The sequence below is a fragment of the Neodiprion fabricii genome, chromosome 7 (assembly GCF_021155785.1).
Source record: "Neodiprion fabricii isolate iyNeoFabr1 chromosome 7, iyNeoFabr1.1, whole genome shotgun sequence".
In the NCBI taxonomy this organism is placed as follows: domain Eukaryota; kingdom Metazoa; phylum Arthropoda; class Insecta; order Hymenoptera; family Diprionidae; genus Neodiprion; species Neodiprion fabricii.
Window position 1 is genome coordinate 16,996,605 of NC_060245.1, and position 15,715 is coordinate 17,012,319.

At 36.7% G+C, this 15,715-nt stretch overlaps 3 protein-coding genes across 7 annotated transcripts; 1 reads left to right on the forward strand and 2 right to left on the reverse strand.

Annotated features, from left to right (window-relative positions):
- Window positions 1-277: 277 nt before the first annotated feature.
- Window positions 278-6,406, forward strand: LOC124187059 (sodium-dependent dopamine transporter-like). The gene is made up of 11 exons (XM_046579307.1): window positions 278-494; window positions 604-826; window positions 955-1,316; window positions 1,566-1,639; window positions 1,694-1,928; window positions 2,003-2,115; window positions 2,203-2,331; window positions 2,396-2,493; window positions 2,638-2,947; window positions 3,035-3,252; window positions 3,375-6,406. Exons 1-9 carry the CDS (start codon window positions 278-280, stop codon window positions 2,750-2,752), a joined length of 1,566 nt encoding a protein of 521 aa, XP_046435263.1. The 3' UTR covers window positions 2,753-2,947; window positions 3,035-3,252; window positions 3,375-6,406.
- On the reverse strand, window positions 5,900-10,210 carry LOC124187105 (F-box only protein 6-like). Of its 2 annotated transcripts, none has more exons than XM_046579365.1 (4): window positions 10,078-10,210; window positions 7,732-8,290; window positions 7,497-7,640; window positions 5,900-6,748 (listed from the first exon to the last, which is right to left on the reverse strand). In XM_046579365.1, the coding sequence occupies exons 1-4, from the start codon at window positions 10,185-10,187 to the stop codon at window positions 6,563-6,565; spliced, it is 999 nt and encodes a 332-aa protein (XP_046435321.1). In that variant the 5' UTR covers window positions 10,188-10,210; the 3' UTR covers window positions 5,900-6,562. The 2 variants fall into 2 exon arrangements, with proteins under 2 accessions (XP_046435321.1, XP_046435322.1); XM_046579366.1 differs by lacking the exon at window positions 10,078-10,210 and adding an exon at window positions 9,465-9,815.
- A 1,147-nt stretch (window positions 10,211-11,357) lies between these two features.
- Window positions 11,358-15,239, reverse strand: LOC124187109 (F-box only protein 6-like). Of its 4 annotated transcripts, none has more exons than XR_006871768.1 (4): window positions 13,869-15,239; window positions 13,007-13,150; window positions 12,134-12,403; window positions 11,358-11,655 (listed from the first exon to the last, which is right to left on the reverse strand). XR_006871768.1 is itself a non-coding variant. In XM_046579370.1 (4 exons), exons 2-4 carry the CDS (start codon window positions 14,421-14,423, stop codon window positions 12,218-12,220), a joined length of 885 nt encoding a protein of 294 aa, XP_046435326.1. In that variant the 5' UTR covers window positions 14,424-14,475; window positions 14,721-15,239; the 3' UTR covers window positions 11,358-12,217. The 4 variants fall into 4 exon arrangements, 3 of the variants coding, with proteins under 3 accessions (XP_046435326.1, XP_046435325.1, XP_046435327.1); XM_046579370.1 differs by having other exon boundaries at window positions 11,358-12,403; window positions 13,869-14,475; window positions 14,721-15,239; XM_046579369.1 differs by having other exon boundaries at window positions 11,358-12,403; window positions 13,869-14,459; window positions 14,721-15,238.
- Between the last annotated feature and the right edge of the window lie 476 nt (window positions 15,240-15,715).

Below are 15,715 nucleotides of genomic sequence, written 5' to 3' on the forward strand. Positions count from 1 at the left end.
TTGGTTTATCATTTGTTGCAGTATCATAGTCATTAATGTTAATTTATTGAATCCATTACTCATACATTTGTTATTACTTATTATTATATCTTTGGAATGCGATGTTCAGAAATTTTGAAAATTGCGATGCTCATTTATTCAGAAAAATCACTTTCGTGACAGAAAGAGTACGATCGAGATATCAGTGACTAGCCTGGGCTGTGAATATTGGTAACATCTTGCACAGCTTTTAACCTTGGAATACTTACAAGACTTGCTGGTGCTAACGGCTAAGATTATGAACAAAACTTGGGGATGGTTGAAGCAGCTTACACGATTCGAAGAACAGATATTTCGAAAAGCTAGGGAACCGATTGAGTCAGCTAAAAATGACGATCGTTACAAATCATACGATCTTTCTTGGAGTTTGTCTGACCTGGTCCTCGTCACTGCCTGTTTTCAAATCGATACCATTTACTTTTGTGACATGAGTTACATGTTCAAAAACGATTTCAGTGGGTTGTTTCTTCGGCGTTTCGCCACTTATTTTTCGATTTACACTTTGAAGTTACAAGTAGAACTCGATTGCTTAATTCCTTCATGTTTCAAATACCTTTCAACTAGAACCTGGCTTCATTCAAATGATGGTCATGTACGCTACATGGGGCCCCGCGTTGATTTACATGGAGGTTTTTCTTGGGCAATATGTTCGGCACGGCTGCCTCTACCTGAAGAATATAGTACCTCTGACGTGCTCTACTATAGGATATGGCATGCTGTTGACAATATATTTATACTCCGTTGCCTCTGTCGAACGCTTAGCCGATACCTACATGTTCTTCTTCAGGTACTTAGTACGCCGCTCTGTCAAAAGAATCCATACCAGTGCAGATTCTTTTGACGGAAGCATGTATTTGTACGTCCATTTTGTGTGATCTTTGTTTGAAATCTAATGCAACATGAAATTGTTTAAAGATCGTTCAGTTCCGAACTGCCATGGATGATCTGTCCAGAAGGTTCAACACCAGCAACTTGCATTGATCGACCACTGCTACTGAATTGTTACTTGGAAAATAGGAAGGACGAGTGCTATCCAAAGCTGGGAACCGAGCTCCTCTCATCGAGAATATACTACAAGTTAATCATACCAATTTGTTATTTATCACTAAAGAACGAACGTAAAACCTTTAATTATGAACATAAACAAGAACGTTTTCTTCACTTTTGTTCTCTGCAGAGCCACTCATTCGACGTTCGTGAAGAGAGCAGGCCGTTTACTCGTCGGTTGGCTCACTGTGTACATCACTTTGAAACAGAGTCTCAGGGATACACTCCATGTGCGTTAATTATTTAACTTAGAATTAGTATAGGCAGTATGAAAAGTTGGGCTAATTTTATCGAGCACAACATCGAACAAGTTGGCAAATAAAATTTTTTTTTACCTGAAACGTAACTGCTTTTTAACATAAGGGTATTTTACACTTGTAAAGTTATCTATCCTAACTTTATTTCCATTTCTTTACAGATGATGAAGAGATTTGCACTGCTTATAATTATTATCTTTCTTTGTCTATTCATGCCCTTAGCGAGCCATATCGCCCAGGGTCTCTCTGTAGCACCTTTCTTCAATTTACGCATCAGTGGTCTTTTGAACGTGAAAGTAAGTTGGTTAATCAAGTCTATGAGATTCGATAACGCTTTATTCTCTCTGCAGGCATGGCTTGCAGCCTTCAAGGACTTCTTAAGAGACCACGCTATAGTTCGCGGTGGGTATCAGTTGATTGGGTGTCGCATTAAGCCAGGATCGACCACAGCAAATCTCACAATTTGTTCGTGTGCTCTCACTTACATGATTAGTGTCATTTGCCAGATGTTTTCAACGGGCATACTAGGCGTACTGTTGTTTTACATGAAAGTCACCAATGTTGAAGAGGAGCTCTATTTTCCAGGCAAAAATTATTAATACCATTTTAATCTTCCGAGTCAGTACCGTTACAGAAAGGATGCGTTCTTATTGTTACAGAATATGCAAAGCTCTTCAACTTTTATCCCTTCGCACTAGGAATGCTGCCAGTTCGGCAAGTGTGGAGCTTGATCTACTTCATGTTTGTGGCCTTATTGTCGACATCTTACACTGTAATCACAAGAAATTATAGTCGATGACTATTTAGTGCAGAGTTTAAGTCTCCAGACACACAGAATTGAGACTGATTATTTTTGCAGATAGGAAACATGGCGGTGCTTGAAGAAAGTATATACGACAACTTTCCAGTGGTGTTGCGGTACCGGAGCTATGTCAAAGTCGCAATATGCACTCTTGGATTTCTAATTGGAGTCCTTACCGATCTGATGGTTGGTTAGAATCGTGTGTGTTTGATTTATTGCAATGATGATTGACCTGCCGATTTCCATGCAGATTGACAATGAATCAGACGCTTACGAAGACGAGCCTATACTGAAGATTGGACAGCGACTGACAATTGTTGCTTTATTGATCCTGACAATCAGTGTTGGGTAAATGAATTTTAGAGTGGTACTCAGTCGGACTATAATTAAAAGAGTGTTCATCGTTACGTCGATATTTCAAAGTCACACTCACCATATATACGATCATGAGGGTAATGATTTTCTCAGTTAATTTATCATCGTCGAAAATAGGTACGTTTATGGAGTTGAACAATTCTCCGATGATATAAACTTTTTGAATGGAAGTCAACCAAATACCTACTGGAAGATATGCTGGAAGAGTTTACCATTCGGAATATTGGTATAGCACTTGGAGACAAGACTGAATACTAAATATACATTTAATAAACCAATTTAGATATTGTTCAGCAGTGAGGTAATCGACATCAGTTTCCCGCCTGACAATGTATCTGGAATGGTATCGAATATCCTCTACGTGATCCTGTTGATCGTGGCGTTACTCTTTATGCTCCGTCAAATTGTAATATCCATTAAGGCTAGAGTGAGTCTTCTGACAAGCGACATGTACAGCCAAATAGGTTTGACTCTACGGGTGGATTACTAATGGGATTTTTGGGATTATTGACAGAACGTTACGGGCTTGTTATTTCAAGCTACGATGCTTTGGGGACCACCATCGGACGAAGATCGCCGAATGCGCAGGATGTACAATCCGCGTGAAGAAACCAAATACTGGAGGAAGAACAGCGAGTGCACTCACCACTGTCTCATTGAAAAAGACATTCTGCTCTCTGTTATTCGTCGCGAGATTGATTCAAGAACTAACAGAGCCAGGCGCAATGACACGTACGTTTTTCTGCAGAGTACTGCGGAGCTTGAATGCACGTTTATTAAATTTGATCTTGAACGGGTACTTTCTTAATATCGGAGACTGGAAATGGCTTAGCAGTTTGAACGAATTATTTTAGGTTGCAGCAAGACATGACTGCGGTAACAAAATCGATGAAAAAGAATCAGAAGGTTTTTTCCATCGACAAGGTATCCAGTGAAGAGTTAGAAACTTTCGAAGAACAAGTGAATGAGAAATTGAAGTTTCTTAAAAAAATCGAAGAGACGGAAGCTGAACTAAAGCACGAGCAGATTAAAGCTCTAAGGAATAATGTTACAGCCGCAAAATCTATTGACGAAATGGACAACCGAGTGAGTCGGCGATGTAACTGGTTTTTGTGCTACGGCAACAAGTTCGTGCTGATTATTTTGTTGTACAGATTGAACAAATGATTGACCAAGCAGAGCGCAGAGTTCTGCTGAAGGCAGAGAATAGCTCAAGCCGGGTGGTAAATGCACCCTCCAAAGTAAAACAGTACAGGTTGCCCCTGTTTGTACCGAAAGAGACACCACGCCCAAAGAATGTTTCAAAGACCCCGGTTAAGACTGAACCCGAAGACAAGCGAAATAAAGAATTTGCCACGTTCCAGGCATATGTGACCCACGTTCCGAATTTCGTCCTGGAACAACCGACAGTAACTCTTGAATCAACCACACTCCTGAAAAGCACACAGAAGGGAGAAAATTCAAGGCCTCCAAAGTTTTCTACGACACAAAAGTGATTCTAAAACTAGGGATGCTTTCTCCAGTTGAAGTTTTTTTTTTGCAAAATATGCAATGATCAATACCAGTCTTCCATTATTGATTGATGATCGTTATTCCTTCATGCAATAACATCTGATATTTCAGGATCTATAATCAGAAACCGCAAGCAACCCAAGCAATGAATCATTCCACAATTGGCAGAGTATCGTCGGGTCGTTTTACCTGCCAGTTTGAGTCACCGAAGACCAAACCTGGTCTACCCAGCTGGCCCATGTCTCTGGACACTGTACAGCCCGTTGCCTCCCCTAGACAGTCACAATTCTCAGTCTCTAGATGCACTGCATTGAAGGAAGGAAACCATCCACCATCAGATGACTTGTTGAGCACACACACACCTCTGAATGTCAGCTCTGCTTTCCAAGCATTTACAGTTGATGTCCAACGATCGGCAAGCGCTCCTAAGACTCCCGAGTGCTCAATGGCTTCCTCGGAACTCTCATTACTGAACCACGATCCAGTTCTGCGTGAAATCATTCGTTCGGTTCATCCCGATATTTTTAAAGTTAAGGTCGCAGCTTTTTATTTCTACAGTCTGCAAAATAATCATGGGAATATAAGTTCTGGTGAGTTTTGAAATCACCAACCGCTCATTTGTAGATTGGAACTGTGCGTGGCCTTCAGTCTCCAGTAAAGACTTCGAGCGATGTGTTTACGTCAAGTCCGCCAGTAGAGAAGCATAAGTCTAAGAACCACTCACTTCTAGATTCGCGAGTTCAATTGCGACGTAAACCAATAATAGGTGAATCTGTTATACAAAAAACCGGCCACGTGTCCGGTATCAAAGGAAGGATCGCTCAGCCACTGGAAAGAAGTAAGATGAATGGTAAAACAGAGGTTTCAAGCAGAGAGAAAAAAAAATCAACTGTTAATACTGATCAAGCGATAAAAATTCGCATAGACAAACTTTTACATGGCATACAAGATCTTGGACCAATGAAGACGTCCAAGCCAATAAATTATTTTGGCATTTGTACTGCAACAAACAGCAATACTCAGGAACTTGAAATATTGTCGAAAAAGCAATTAAGTAATACAGAAAGCAAGAGTAGCCAATCGTCTATCTAAGCAAGAAAAGCACGTTGCACAAAAATTAAAGAGGGCTAGCCAACCTCCCAGTAGAAAATTTATTAGTTAAAATATGGAGGATGCGATATGATGTTACTGCCCAAAATGTTTGTAGAAAAACTACCTCATACGTGAAACTGGATCAATATAAGGCTTCGCCGTCAGTGTAAAATATCAGAGTGAGGCATGATGAGGACAATCACTTATATAAAGTCTTTTCGAGTCAACTGACACAAAACGTTATATATTAGAAGACAACTTTGTGATCGAAAAATTGACTGAACTAAGTAAAAAAAATATATATTGATAGCTTTACGGCATTGTCGTATTCTTCAAACATCATAGAGAAATTTTATTTTTTTTCCTTTTTGGCAAAATGATTAGTTGTGAATTAAATGTTGTCAATAAAAAATTTAGAGGACTTTTGTTTGAAACAATGCTATTCTAGAAACTTCATTTAACAGTAGATACTGGTAGAATTTTATCCACAAACTCTAAAATAGAAATCAGATGAATATTCGTCATTAGTGAAAATTAAACTATATGCTAAAGAATTATTGATTCTTTTGAATCTACAGTACTTCTGTCAGTCTATATATTTTATCCAATATACTCTAAGGCCCTTCGAAATCCTTCAATGTGTGTAAAATGTTAATAAGTCATGTGATATTAAAATATAGTGTGTCCGGAAGGTCGTCAACACAATAGTAAATTTTCCCGAGTTTTACAAATTTGGTTTATTTCACATGAAGTAAAATTCTGTATCCACTTGATGTGTGTTGTAATAAAATATATTATCAATACAAGTATCTATAATATGCAGTATTGTACAAGATAATGAGTCTTATTACCTAGATCAAGATAAGATTATTCATGTACATATAAAATCATCTATATAAAACGAAACATAATTTGCCATGTATCTTTCTCGATAAAAGATAAGATCATCGTAACTATCATCTAGATAATCAAAAAAATATCGACAAAAACAAGAGATCCACAATCTAATGTGAAAAGAGAAACGTTTATTTCGTAAAATATTTCTTTGAGCCTAGCTCAACGAAATGTCGCAATAATTTTTTGCTGAGATCGGATTTAGACTATTTTCATAAGCGTACAATTATCAACGGTTTGTTGATGTTCCCTGATGTTGTTTTGTTACAGTTATATGTTTTTTACCATATAATAATAATTCAAAGTTTCTATAGTTGAGCTTGTATAAAAGAAGTCAAATGAACAGGAAATTGACCTGTACTTAATATCCGAAACTTTTGACCATCTTGAAAAAGAATCACCTGATATATGTGTACCCACAATTAATTATATAATAATAATAATACTAATAATATTAATAACAATAATAAAGTAAAAGCTATAATATAATTAATTATGTTAACACAGTCTGTAGAATGATTGGATGTAACCAACTCTGTTATTATCAATCTACAACCATATAAGTTACCTCTTCTGACTCTGTAGGCATCTGCTTCGGCAGATTTACTTTGATGCATGCTCCAGCCATTTTGCTACCGTAATGTCCAGCCCAAAATTTTTGGTCGATACCTCCATGAGTAAAGGTCACTTTTCTCACTCCAGGTCCATAGTTAGTGAATTCGTGTTGGACCTAAATAGTACATCAGAATCGTAAAAGTTACCACAGCTACTCGCAAGTTCAGGTTCATCTGAATCGAGGACAAGACAATGTAGACTTTCCTAGCAGCTGCCGGTTTTTTTTTATCATTTTGAGGTAAATAAAGTTGAATCGTGGTTGAAAAACCACTATATTAAAATGCAAATACGTATGAGAAATGCTAAAAGTTGGCATGGCGTTCAAAAATTTGAATAACGATACATTAGCCAGGAGTTACAGAAGCTATATTTCGTACTATTGCTAGGGTACGGTGATCCTGTAGCTCATGATTGGGCCCTTATAGAATATTATTCCTTCGTTCAATATAAAATAAAATATTTCAGTCATTTCCTCCCACTTCATAAAAGACCATACTTTCATGGTTTTTTTTTTTTTATTATGATAAAAAGAACTACCATGCATCTATAAAATTTCATAGTGAAAAACTTGAGTGAATTTTGTTGTTCAAGATAATTAATCTATAAAAGGAAATGAAAATTGAGACTTTTCTTTCTAAGCAAATTTTGTTGACTTCTCACATAAACATTTATCAAAATCATTTTGGGTAACTTCGGTGGAAAGTTTGTAACCCTGAAAATATATCAAAATTTGTGCATAAATTGTAAGATTGGGAGTTGCAAATGAGAGTCGATTGTTTTTGATATCCATAATTTTATAATTGCCGCATTGATTAGGAGGTTAAAGGATAGAAATATCAGAAGTATATAAGACGCATACTTACTTGAAACCAGGTATTCTGCGTTTCGCCGTCAAGAATATTTTCGAAATGGAAAGTTTTCAAGACTAGATCACATTCGGTTTTCAATACAGCGGAACATTTGTATGCGGCTGGACAATCCCATCTGGAACTGTACCACTCGCTTATCTATGTAATTGAAAGAAGCAATGATTAGAAAAAACAATCAAACCTAATGGCAGGGTAGTGAAAGAGAGGAAAGAAATCTCGGAAACCCTACCACGATTGGTGGCTGAAATTGGTCCAAAAATCGGGGTGGGAATCCCTCGGAAACTAAATCAACAGTTTGTTCTTTGTTGCAGTGTCCGAAGGAAGTAACAAAACAAAACTGTTCATTCTCAAAGACTGGCTCTGAACTTGGTAGCTTTGGGGCACCAGCTGGAGGGCATTCGACTTTCCACCGATGTCCGCCATTACTCAGTATCCTCCAAAATTTGTTCGTTCCACTTCTACCAGAGTGATTTTTCAGTAAATTTTTCCCTATAGAATTGTTATTGCATATTACGTAGTACAACAACCAAGAAAATTCTCCATCGAAGTGCAAACGCTGTCCCAGAATAGCCTCTGCTTTCTTCCGCCAGACGTAAGTATGCAGTATTGAGTACCAACGCTTGCATACCAGCTGGCAGTTCAACATAGCCTTTAGATCAACGCGGAACAAGATCTCACTTAGTAACTCCTCAGGCAAGTATTTGTTTGTCAATACCAATCCATTGTTGGCGCTTTCGTCAAACTCGATTCGTGCTTCCAATGCAGAGATACTTGTCCATTCCATTATGCTGAAAAAAAATCATTCATGTAGAGAATGTGATTCCATATGAGGATAAAACTTTGTTTGTAAGAAAATGTAGAATAATTAAAACACTAGATATGATTTAGAAAGAGTATTTTCACAAATCTCCTTGTGCCTAAGCAAGTGATATTTTATGAAACGATTTTCATTGTTTCATAAACAGTTGATTTGATTTTGTAAAGTTTTATTGCCATTAAAGTTTGTGTTACTTGATATAATAACAGTATAATAACAGCAAAAGTAAAAAACATGTTTTGCAACTTTCTGCCAATATTGTCAACATCATTTACTTGCTTGTTAATCAAGGAGAGTTTCAAAGATGACCGTTTGTTTGCAGATTACACGAGATTAGAGTCCTGAATGTTACTGGAATGATGTGTTTGAAGGAAAACTTGTTATTTCGCAACTTAAAAATTATCTGCAATACAGCCAACCGTAATACAGCATCAACAAACTTATACTTTGCATATTTAATTCCATTGAACTTATTTTGAAATTGAAAAATAGAGATTTTTCATTTGAATTTTTATTACGTTAACATTAACAATTTCAATTTTAGTGAATTATTGTATTTCTTTAATCCAGCACAATGCTTTAAAAGGTATATACACAAAATCTGGCTAATAAAATTTTTAATTTGAAATACTTAAATTTGTAGGCGAATGGGAACATCTTATTTTCCACTAATGTTTATAACTAAAAGTGAGTCAGAGTTGTATGTATGTACTTATGATATAGGATGGATTTAGGTCGACTAATTACATCGAATCTAGTCTTCACAACAGCACTATATACTGATATCTAATACAACAGTTTGGCCCATTTCTGTTTACACGCATATTGATAAAAGGGCCAGCACAGTTGAGGGTATTTTGTAAGGACTCTGGGTACGCGAAAAAAAAGTCCTGACCAATGCCCTTATCAGACACAACCTGTTTTTAGGCCGTCTAAAATTGTAAGAAATATTTACAGCGACCTAAATGATTTAGATTAAATTTGAGGCATATTTCAATTAGATTCGCCGCGACTTCATGATGTGAAATGCAAACAATTTAACCCTAGAACACATGTACGAGGTCGTTACAACCCCAGCTGACTTTCAAACTGCGCTCCTAAGCTAGAACATAGCTAGAAATTGACATTATCGCGTTGATATTTACGCTAATACTACAACTAAACTTGGATGAAATTAAATTTGCTTTTCATCATTCGTTTCCTTATTAAAAAATTAAAAGATTCATGTACTTATGAGTCCCATTGCAGCTTTTAAAACATCTTTAGGGGCAAGAAACGCGTGGGATCGATAAGAAAAAAATATACATGTCAAAACTTGGTGACAAAGATGACACAATTGAAAGAACAGTTACTTTTCAGAACGAGTAAGAGAAGAAAAATCAAATATTTAAAAGTTTATAGGGGTAATCCATTGATCTTTGAAGGAAACTAATTAAAACCTTCAAAAACTTCATTCACATCCAAAAACATGATGCGAATCAAAGTTCAAATCGAACTCTGAAGGGACACTATTTACGACAAATGCGGTTCAAAACCGACGCGCTGCGATTGCGACACTTCTGCTCTTTGATGGTAAGTTTAGCAACTACACAAGTGTCACTTAATTCGCATGGTTATATATTTGAAAAGTATGATTTGAATGTTCATAATTCGAATCTTGGCAATCGAAATGTGGCATTAACTGACAAACGATAATTTTTGAGTTGTGTCACCTTTGTTGCCAAGGTGTAACGTGTCAGAATTAAATTAAGGACTTACCTCGATTTCGCGTCCCTGAACGTCAAGAGCTCTCCGAACCTGCCTGACCTGCTCTGAGCAACAACTGGCAACAACAGCCTCGATCTCCCATGAACTACGCGAACTGTCATCCACTGCGTTGCTAGTTTACATCTCTATGGTTTACACCCGGAACAATTCAGCCCTGATACTTATTTTTCACTCATGAAAGCGGTGATAAGCGCCACCTAGACAATTGGAAATGGCAGCTTTAACTGGAAAATCTTTTCACGAGTGAAAAATAAGTCAGCATCAGTCCCTGATGGCCTGACCTAAAATAGGTCTTTCGTTAACGTTTACACCGAAATAAAACCACAGTTGTGTGTATGTAATAATAGAAGGATAGATTTAGGTAGACTAATTAGGTAAAATCTAGTCTTCACGACAGCGGTATATATAGGGCGCTTGCACTTTACATAAATTTTATGCATTTTATGACACAGATCGGAACTTGTGATCACATGCTTGTGATTTCATTAGTCGAATCTAACGGAATAGGCCAATGAAATCTATAAATGTCGTCTTCTATCTGGAAATTGATGTAGGAGGAAAGCGCTCATTATAATGCTATCTAGTGATAAAGTGGAGACTCTGGATCACGGTCTTACACCCGTATTCATAGTCCTTCCTTATCTCAAGGATAAAGGACGCCTTGATGAAGGCTTCCTTGAATCTCAGAGGCGTCCTCGTTTCGTAGTCACAACTTGGCTCTCCCTTCCAGAAGGAAGACATATTTAGGGATATGTGATTGCTTATGGTGGTGAAACTGCTGATCGAAGCGCCACTCGGCTATATTTAAATCTAACTTGAACTGCTTAGCTCTCATTGTCAAGTTGCGTCGGTGATGAGAGTGGATAATCCATGTATAATCTCAAAGAAGTTAACCTGTAGACTGTCTGTGATCTGCGTCATACGGATCATAAGTGCATAGACGCCAAGCGCAAGCGCAAGCGTTGACTACATGAAACGAAACAGCCAATCGCAGTGCCGAAGGTTTCCTCAAGGAAGCTCGAGACCTGCCTTGAAAGAAGGCCAATAAGGCTCCTTATTCTGTCGAGGAAGGTCTATGAAACGTGAAACGAGGAACACGGAAACCTTGTTCACGCATGACCAACTATTCCTTAATTTGTAGTAGAATAAACTTATTATGAAAACAATATTGCGAAAACTGAAAAGATCTCGTGCTTGATGAAATTTCACAAATTTTGGTATTCAGAATAATTTGTATTTCACTGATTCACGTGGGAAACAATTCTTTTATGTGAACAGATCTATAAGTTTTTTATTTTCTCACTAACAATTTAAAAACTTGAGGTAAGAAATTGGAGAGTTGGACGCAGGAAACGATTGTATTCCAATTCGTGCCATTCACCATTCTCATTAGCAGACGTAATTAAATATCATTTTCGTAAATACTGTATAGATCTAGGCATAATTATTTGTATATTTACACATTAAAGTTGTGAACACGATCGAGCGATTGCCCTTCTAGCCATATGAATCCACAATTTTTTAGTCAATTCAGTGACAATCAATTTTGTTTTGCAGTCTTTAGTCACGCTGTGAAATTTGAGTTACTGATTGAAAGTAATAAAAATTCCGATGGCTTAAAACGTAAACGATTATGTAAACACAGAATGCTGGTTCAATAATTTGATAATCTAAGATTACCTTAAATTAAATTCATATTAAAGTAGAATCACTTGAAAGATAATTTTACGAGCGCAGAGCTACTGTTTATGGCCAGTGTTTGGTAAGCTTTGAGTGGTATATAATTTAATTTTCAAACAATTGAATATATACTGCAAAGACATTGGTCCGATTGGATCAATAATTGAATATATTTCTAGTGCCAAAAACAATTGAAACACTTTATATGACTAGCCAAAAATGGCACACCGGTGATAAACAGCATCTGGACAATATCTTTCCAGATGATCAAAAGTTTACTTTAATTTTTACTTGGGTTTGAAGTAATAGTTATGTGTTTGTAGAAAAATACATGCAAAGCCTGTTTCTTGTAACACTGGCTAGCTACCGTTATTTTAAGTATGACAAAGGATCTCCTCTTTCTCTAATCTTTATAGACTTGTGTTTCGGAACGTTGACTTCAACACAAGCGCTAGCCATTTTGGCTGTCTCCTGTTTCTCTAATTTTCATAGACTTGTGTTTCGGAAGGTTTACTTTAACGCATGCACCAGCCATTTTACTGCCATAATGTCCTGACCAAAACCTCCTGTCTATACCTGCATGCTGAAAGATCACCTTCCTCAATCCAGGCCCATAATTGGTGAATTCGTGTTCGATCTAAGGAATACGAACATATCAACAAATTAGTACATTTTTCAATAAGTAAATGACAAGAGACTTCCTGAGTAGTTAAGACAATTTTTAAAGATTCAGTAGATTGTCTATCGTGGAGTTAGGATATATACGGAAGGTAAATTGATCATCTAAATAATTCCTCGACTTTGCATTAGATTTACACAGTCACCACAAAATTTAATATGACGAGCATTTTTTGTATTATGAATGTAAATATCTAGATGCTACTTTGACGTTCAGGTGATAATCCTCCAAAATTATTCACGAATTAGAAGTTTCAACTCATCATGCTTGATTGCAACCTCATGTTTTTACACATCCTGAGTTCTGATAATAAAAAAATATTACTCATTGTGATAAGCATCCTTGATTTTACCATTTTATATTTTCGGATAGCCTATGAAGTTTCATTTAGTCATCAAGACCTTGTTATTGGAGTTTTCGATCAAGCTTGATTAATCGAAATTTCAAGTGCATAGTAAAGTCACAACCTATGTATTCTAACAAAAAAAATTTACGTCAAACTTGCTCCAATTTAGACCCTTTACAAAAAAAATCTGTGGAACATGATATGCAAATCCTCACGTAAAACCATGTGTTTTGCCTCTCATTTTCAAGGGTATCGCGGAATTCAGTAGTATCCATAATGTTCCCAGAATCATCGATCAATGTAGCCGAAAATTCATATGCAGCTGGGCAATCTTCTCTGGAGCAGTACCACTCGCTGACCTAATTTCAAGAAACGATATCAAGAAACATCAGGTGAAACGAGAATTTTGAAAATACAGTCCGTTCCCGTAATAGTGCCACTCCTAATAGTGCCGCTTCCTCTTATTCTTGCTCGAACGTAACTCCCACCACGGGTTCACTTCGGGTTTCATATTCATCTCTCTCAATAATGTCAAACGCTGGCTCAATGAAATAGCGTATAATTCTCTGCTTTATATTCAAATTATAGTCATTATTTTTTTAATAATCTCATTTCCTCACAAAATGCATAATATAGTAATAAGATCATTATAAAAAAATGTCATAAATTTCGATTATAATCATTAAAATAATAATTGATTTTATTCAAAGAAATAGAGATTATATACATTTGATGATTTTACTATACCGATGTGTATTTTTAACACATTTTATGGAATAAATGGGAATACGTGTGAAAAGTTTTCGTAAAATAACAAAATTTAGAAAAAGGCATTGCATTTAGAAAATCGAAGTAATCCATTTTTATATGATAAGGAAAATGAATATAAATATACACGAGTAGTCACAGTTTACCCGGTGCGGCGGCACTATAACGAGAGCGCGACAAGAATTCCGACGGCGTGAACACGCGTCACTGGTGGGGGTACCTAAGTTTCAAGAAAAATACTGCCCTACTTCCCCATCGCCAGCACTATTATGAGAGCGGATTGTAGATAAAAGGAATCTCAGAACTCACGACAATTGGCGGTTGAAATATTTCTAGTAGTTGTGGTGGCACTCCCTCGGCAATCAAATCTATGGTTTGTTGCTTGCTACAATTATAGTAGGATGTAACAAAGCAATGTTGCTTCCCCTCAAAAATTGGCTCAGAAATGGGCAGCGGAGGGGCACCGATGGGAGGACATTCTACTCCCCAATTATCCCCATTTTCAGTTATTACCTTCCAATGCTTTCTTGGCCCATTTTTTCCCGAATGATTCTTGATTAAGTTTTTCTCCAAGAATTTTTTAGAGCAGATATTGTAGTAAAGGAACCAAGATGTTTCTTCATTGATGTCGAGATGTTGTCCGATTACAGCTTCCGCTTTCTTCCTCCATACATAATTTTGCAAAGCCAATTGCCACCGCTTGCAAACCAGTTGACAATTCAACAGTGTCTTATGATCGACGTGAAACAATATCTCACTCAATAACTCTTCAGGTAAGTATCTGTCCGTTAATACCAAACCATTGTCGCTGTTCTCATCAAACTTGACTCGTGTTTCATACATCATGCTTTGAAGCTGACCCATTTTTGTGTATGTACTTGCCAAAGGTGTTTATTTATACTGAGAAAGCACGAAACTATAGTGTATATAATATAAGAGAATATGTTTATTGGCAAGGAAATTTATTTGGAGCTTGAGTTTCAATAGATACGAGAAAACACAGCACCGAGTAAAAAACCGAGATTTATGGGTGGTAGGACATTGAATATAAATAAATTAACCTACAATCTATCTCGTTAGTTATAAAAGAATCGTCGACGGTACCGTCGGAGTATTGATCGTGAATGATGTAAGTCCCTGACAGAATAGAAGAATGTTTACCGTTTATGATTCACATGTGCACATGTCGCAACGTCAATTTCGATGACCTAATACAGTCGTATGAGTAATCAATTGTTTGACGCGGAATTCTACCTCAGCCGATTATATTTATGCCTTTAATTCCTGTGTTATTGTCTTCAAGTTGGTTAAAGTATCATGACTATGCTTGATTTTTAAATCTTCTCGTTTTTCGTAATTGAAAGAAAAGAATATCCAATATAAACCTGCTCATAAACTTTTTGGAAAATTGACTAACAGTACTGTCAGCAATCTTTGATCTCTTTTGTGCTGCCGAGTTCATGAACAGCTCTGTCTCTGTCTTGGGGAATTTTTAGTACTGGCAGTCAATTTACGAACACGGCCTAAGAGTTCATCACTGGAGTTCATCGATTGATCGATCTTGGGCAACCCTGCAACCAATGACAATCGGTGTATTCATGTAGATCAGGCCCTTGATTCAGACCACTGATCTGTGTAATATCAGTGATTCAAGACTTATTTTTCACTCGTAAAAACGGCGCTAAGCGCCATCTAGACCGATCAGAAGGCAATTTTAAATTGAAAATATTTTCGCGAATGTCAGAATCAGGCCGAAGATACAAGAGCTGTTATATAAAAAGCGTATTATTTTAAGATTATAATTTGTAGCGTTTTGAACTGATTACGAAATATGGATCCAGTACAATATCTACGAAAATTAATGAGTTTCACTTCACATGTTTCATGTAATCAGTCGTGCAGTCGACTACCACCTATCACTACCTACCTTAGTTTTCTGTTCTCTGTCCCCAAACAAGGTAATACAGAGTTTTTTCTCTGACGACTTTTCTACATTTCTTTCAAAATCTCATTCTAGCTTGAATAATTTGATATTTATGTTTTAAACAGCTATTTATCATCCCCGATCAAATTGAGCCGTTGAAAATTGTTTCTAATTAAAGTGAAGTGAGAATTGGATTGGAAACACTAATGATCATTCGGTAATTACGTTGCCC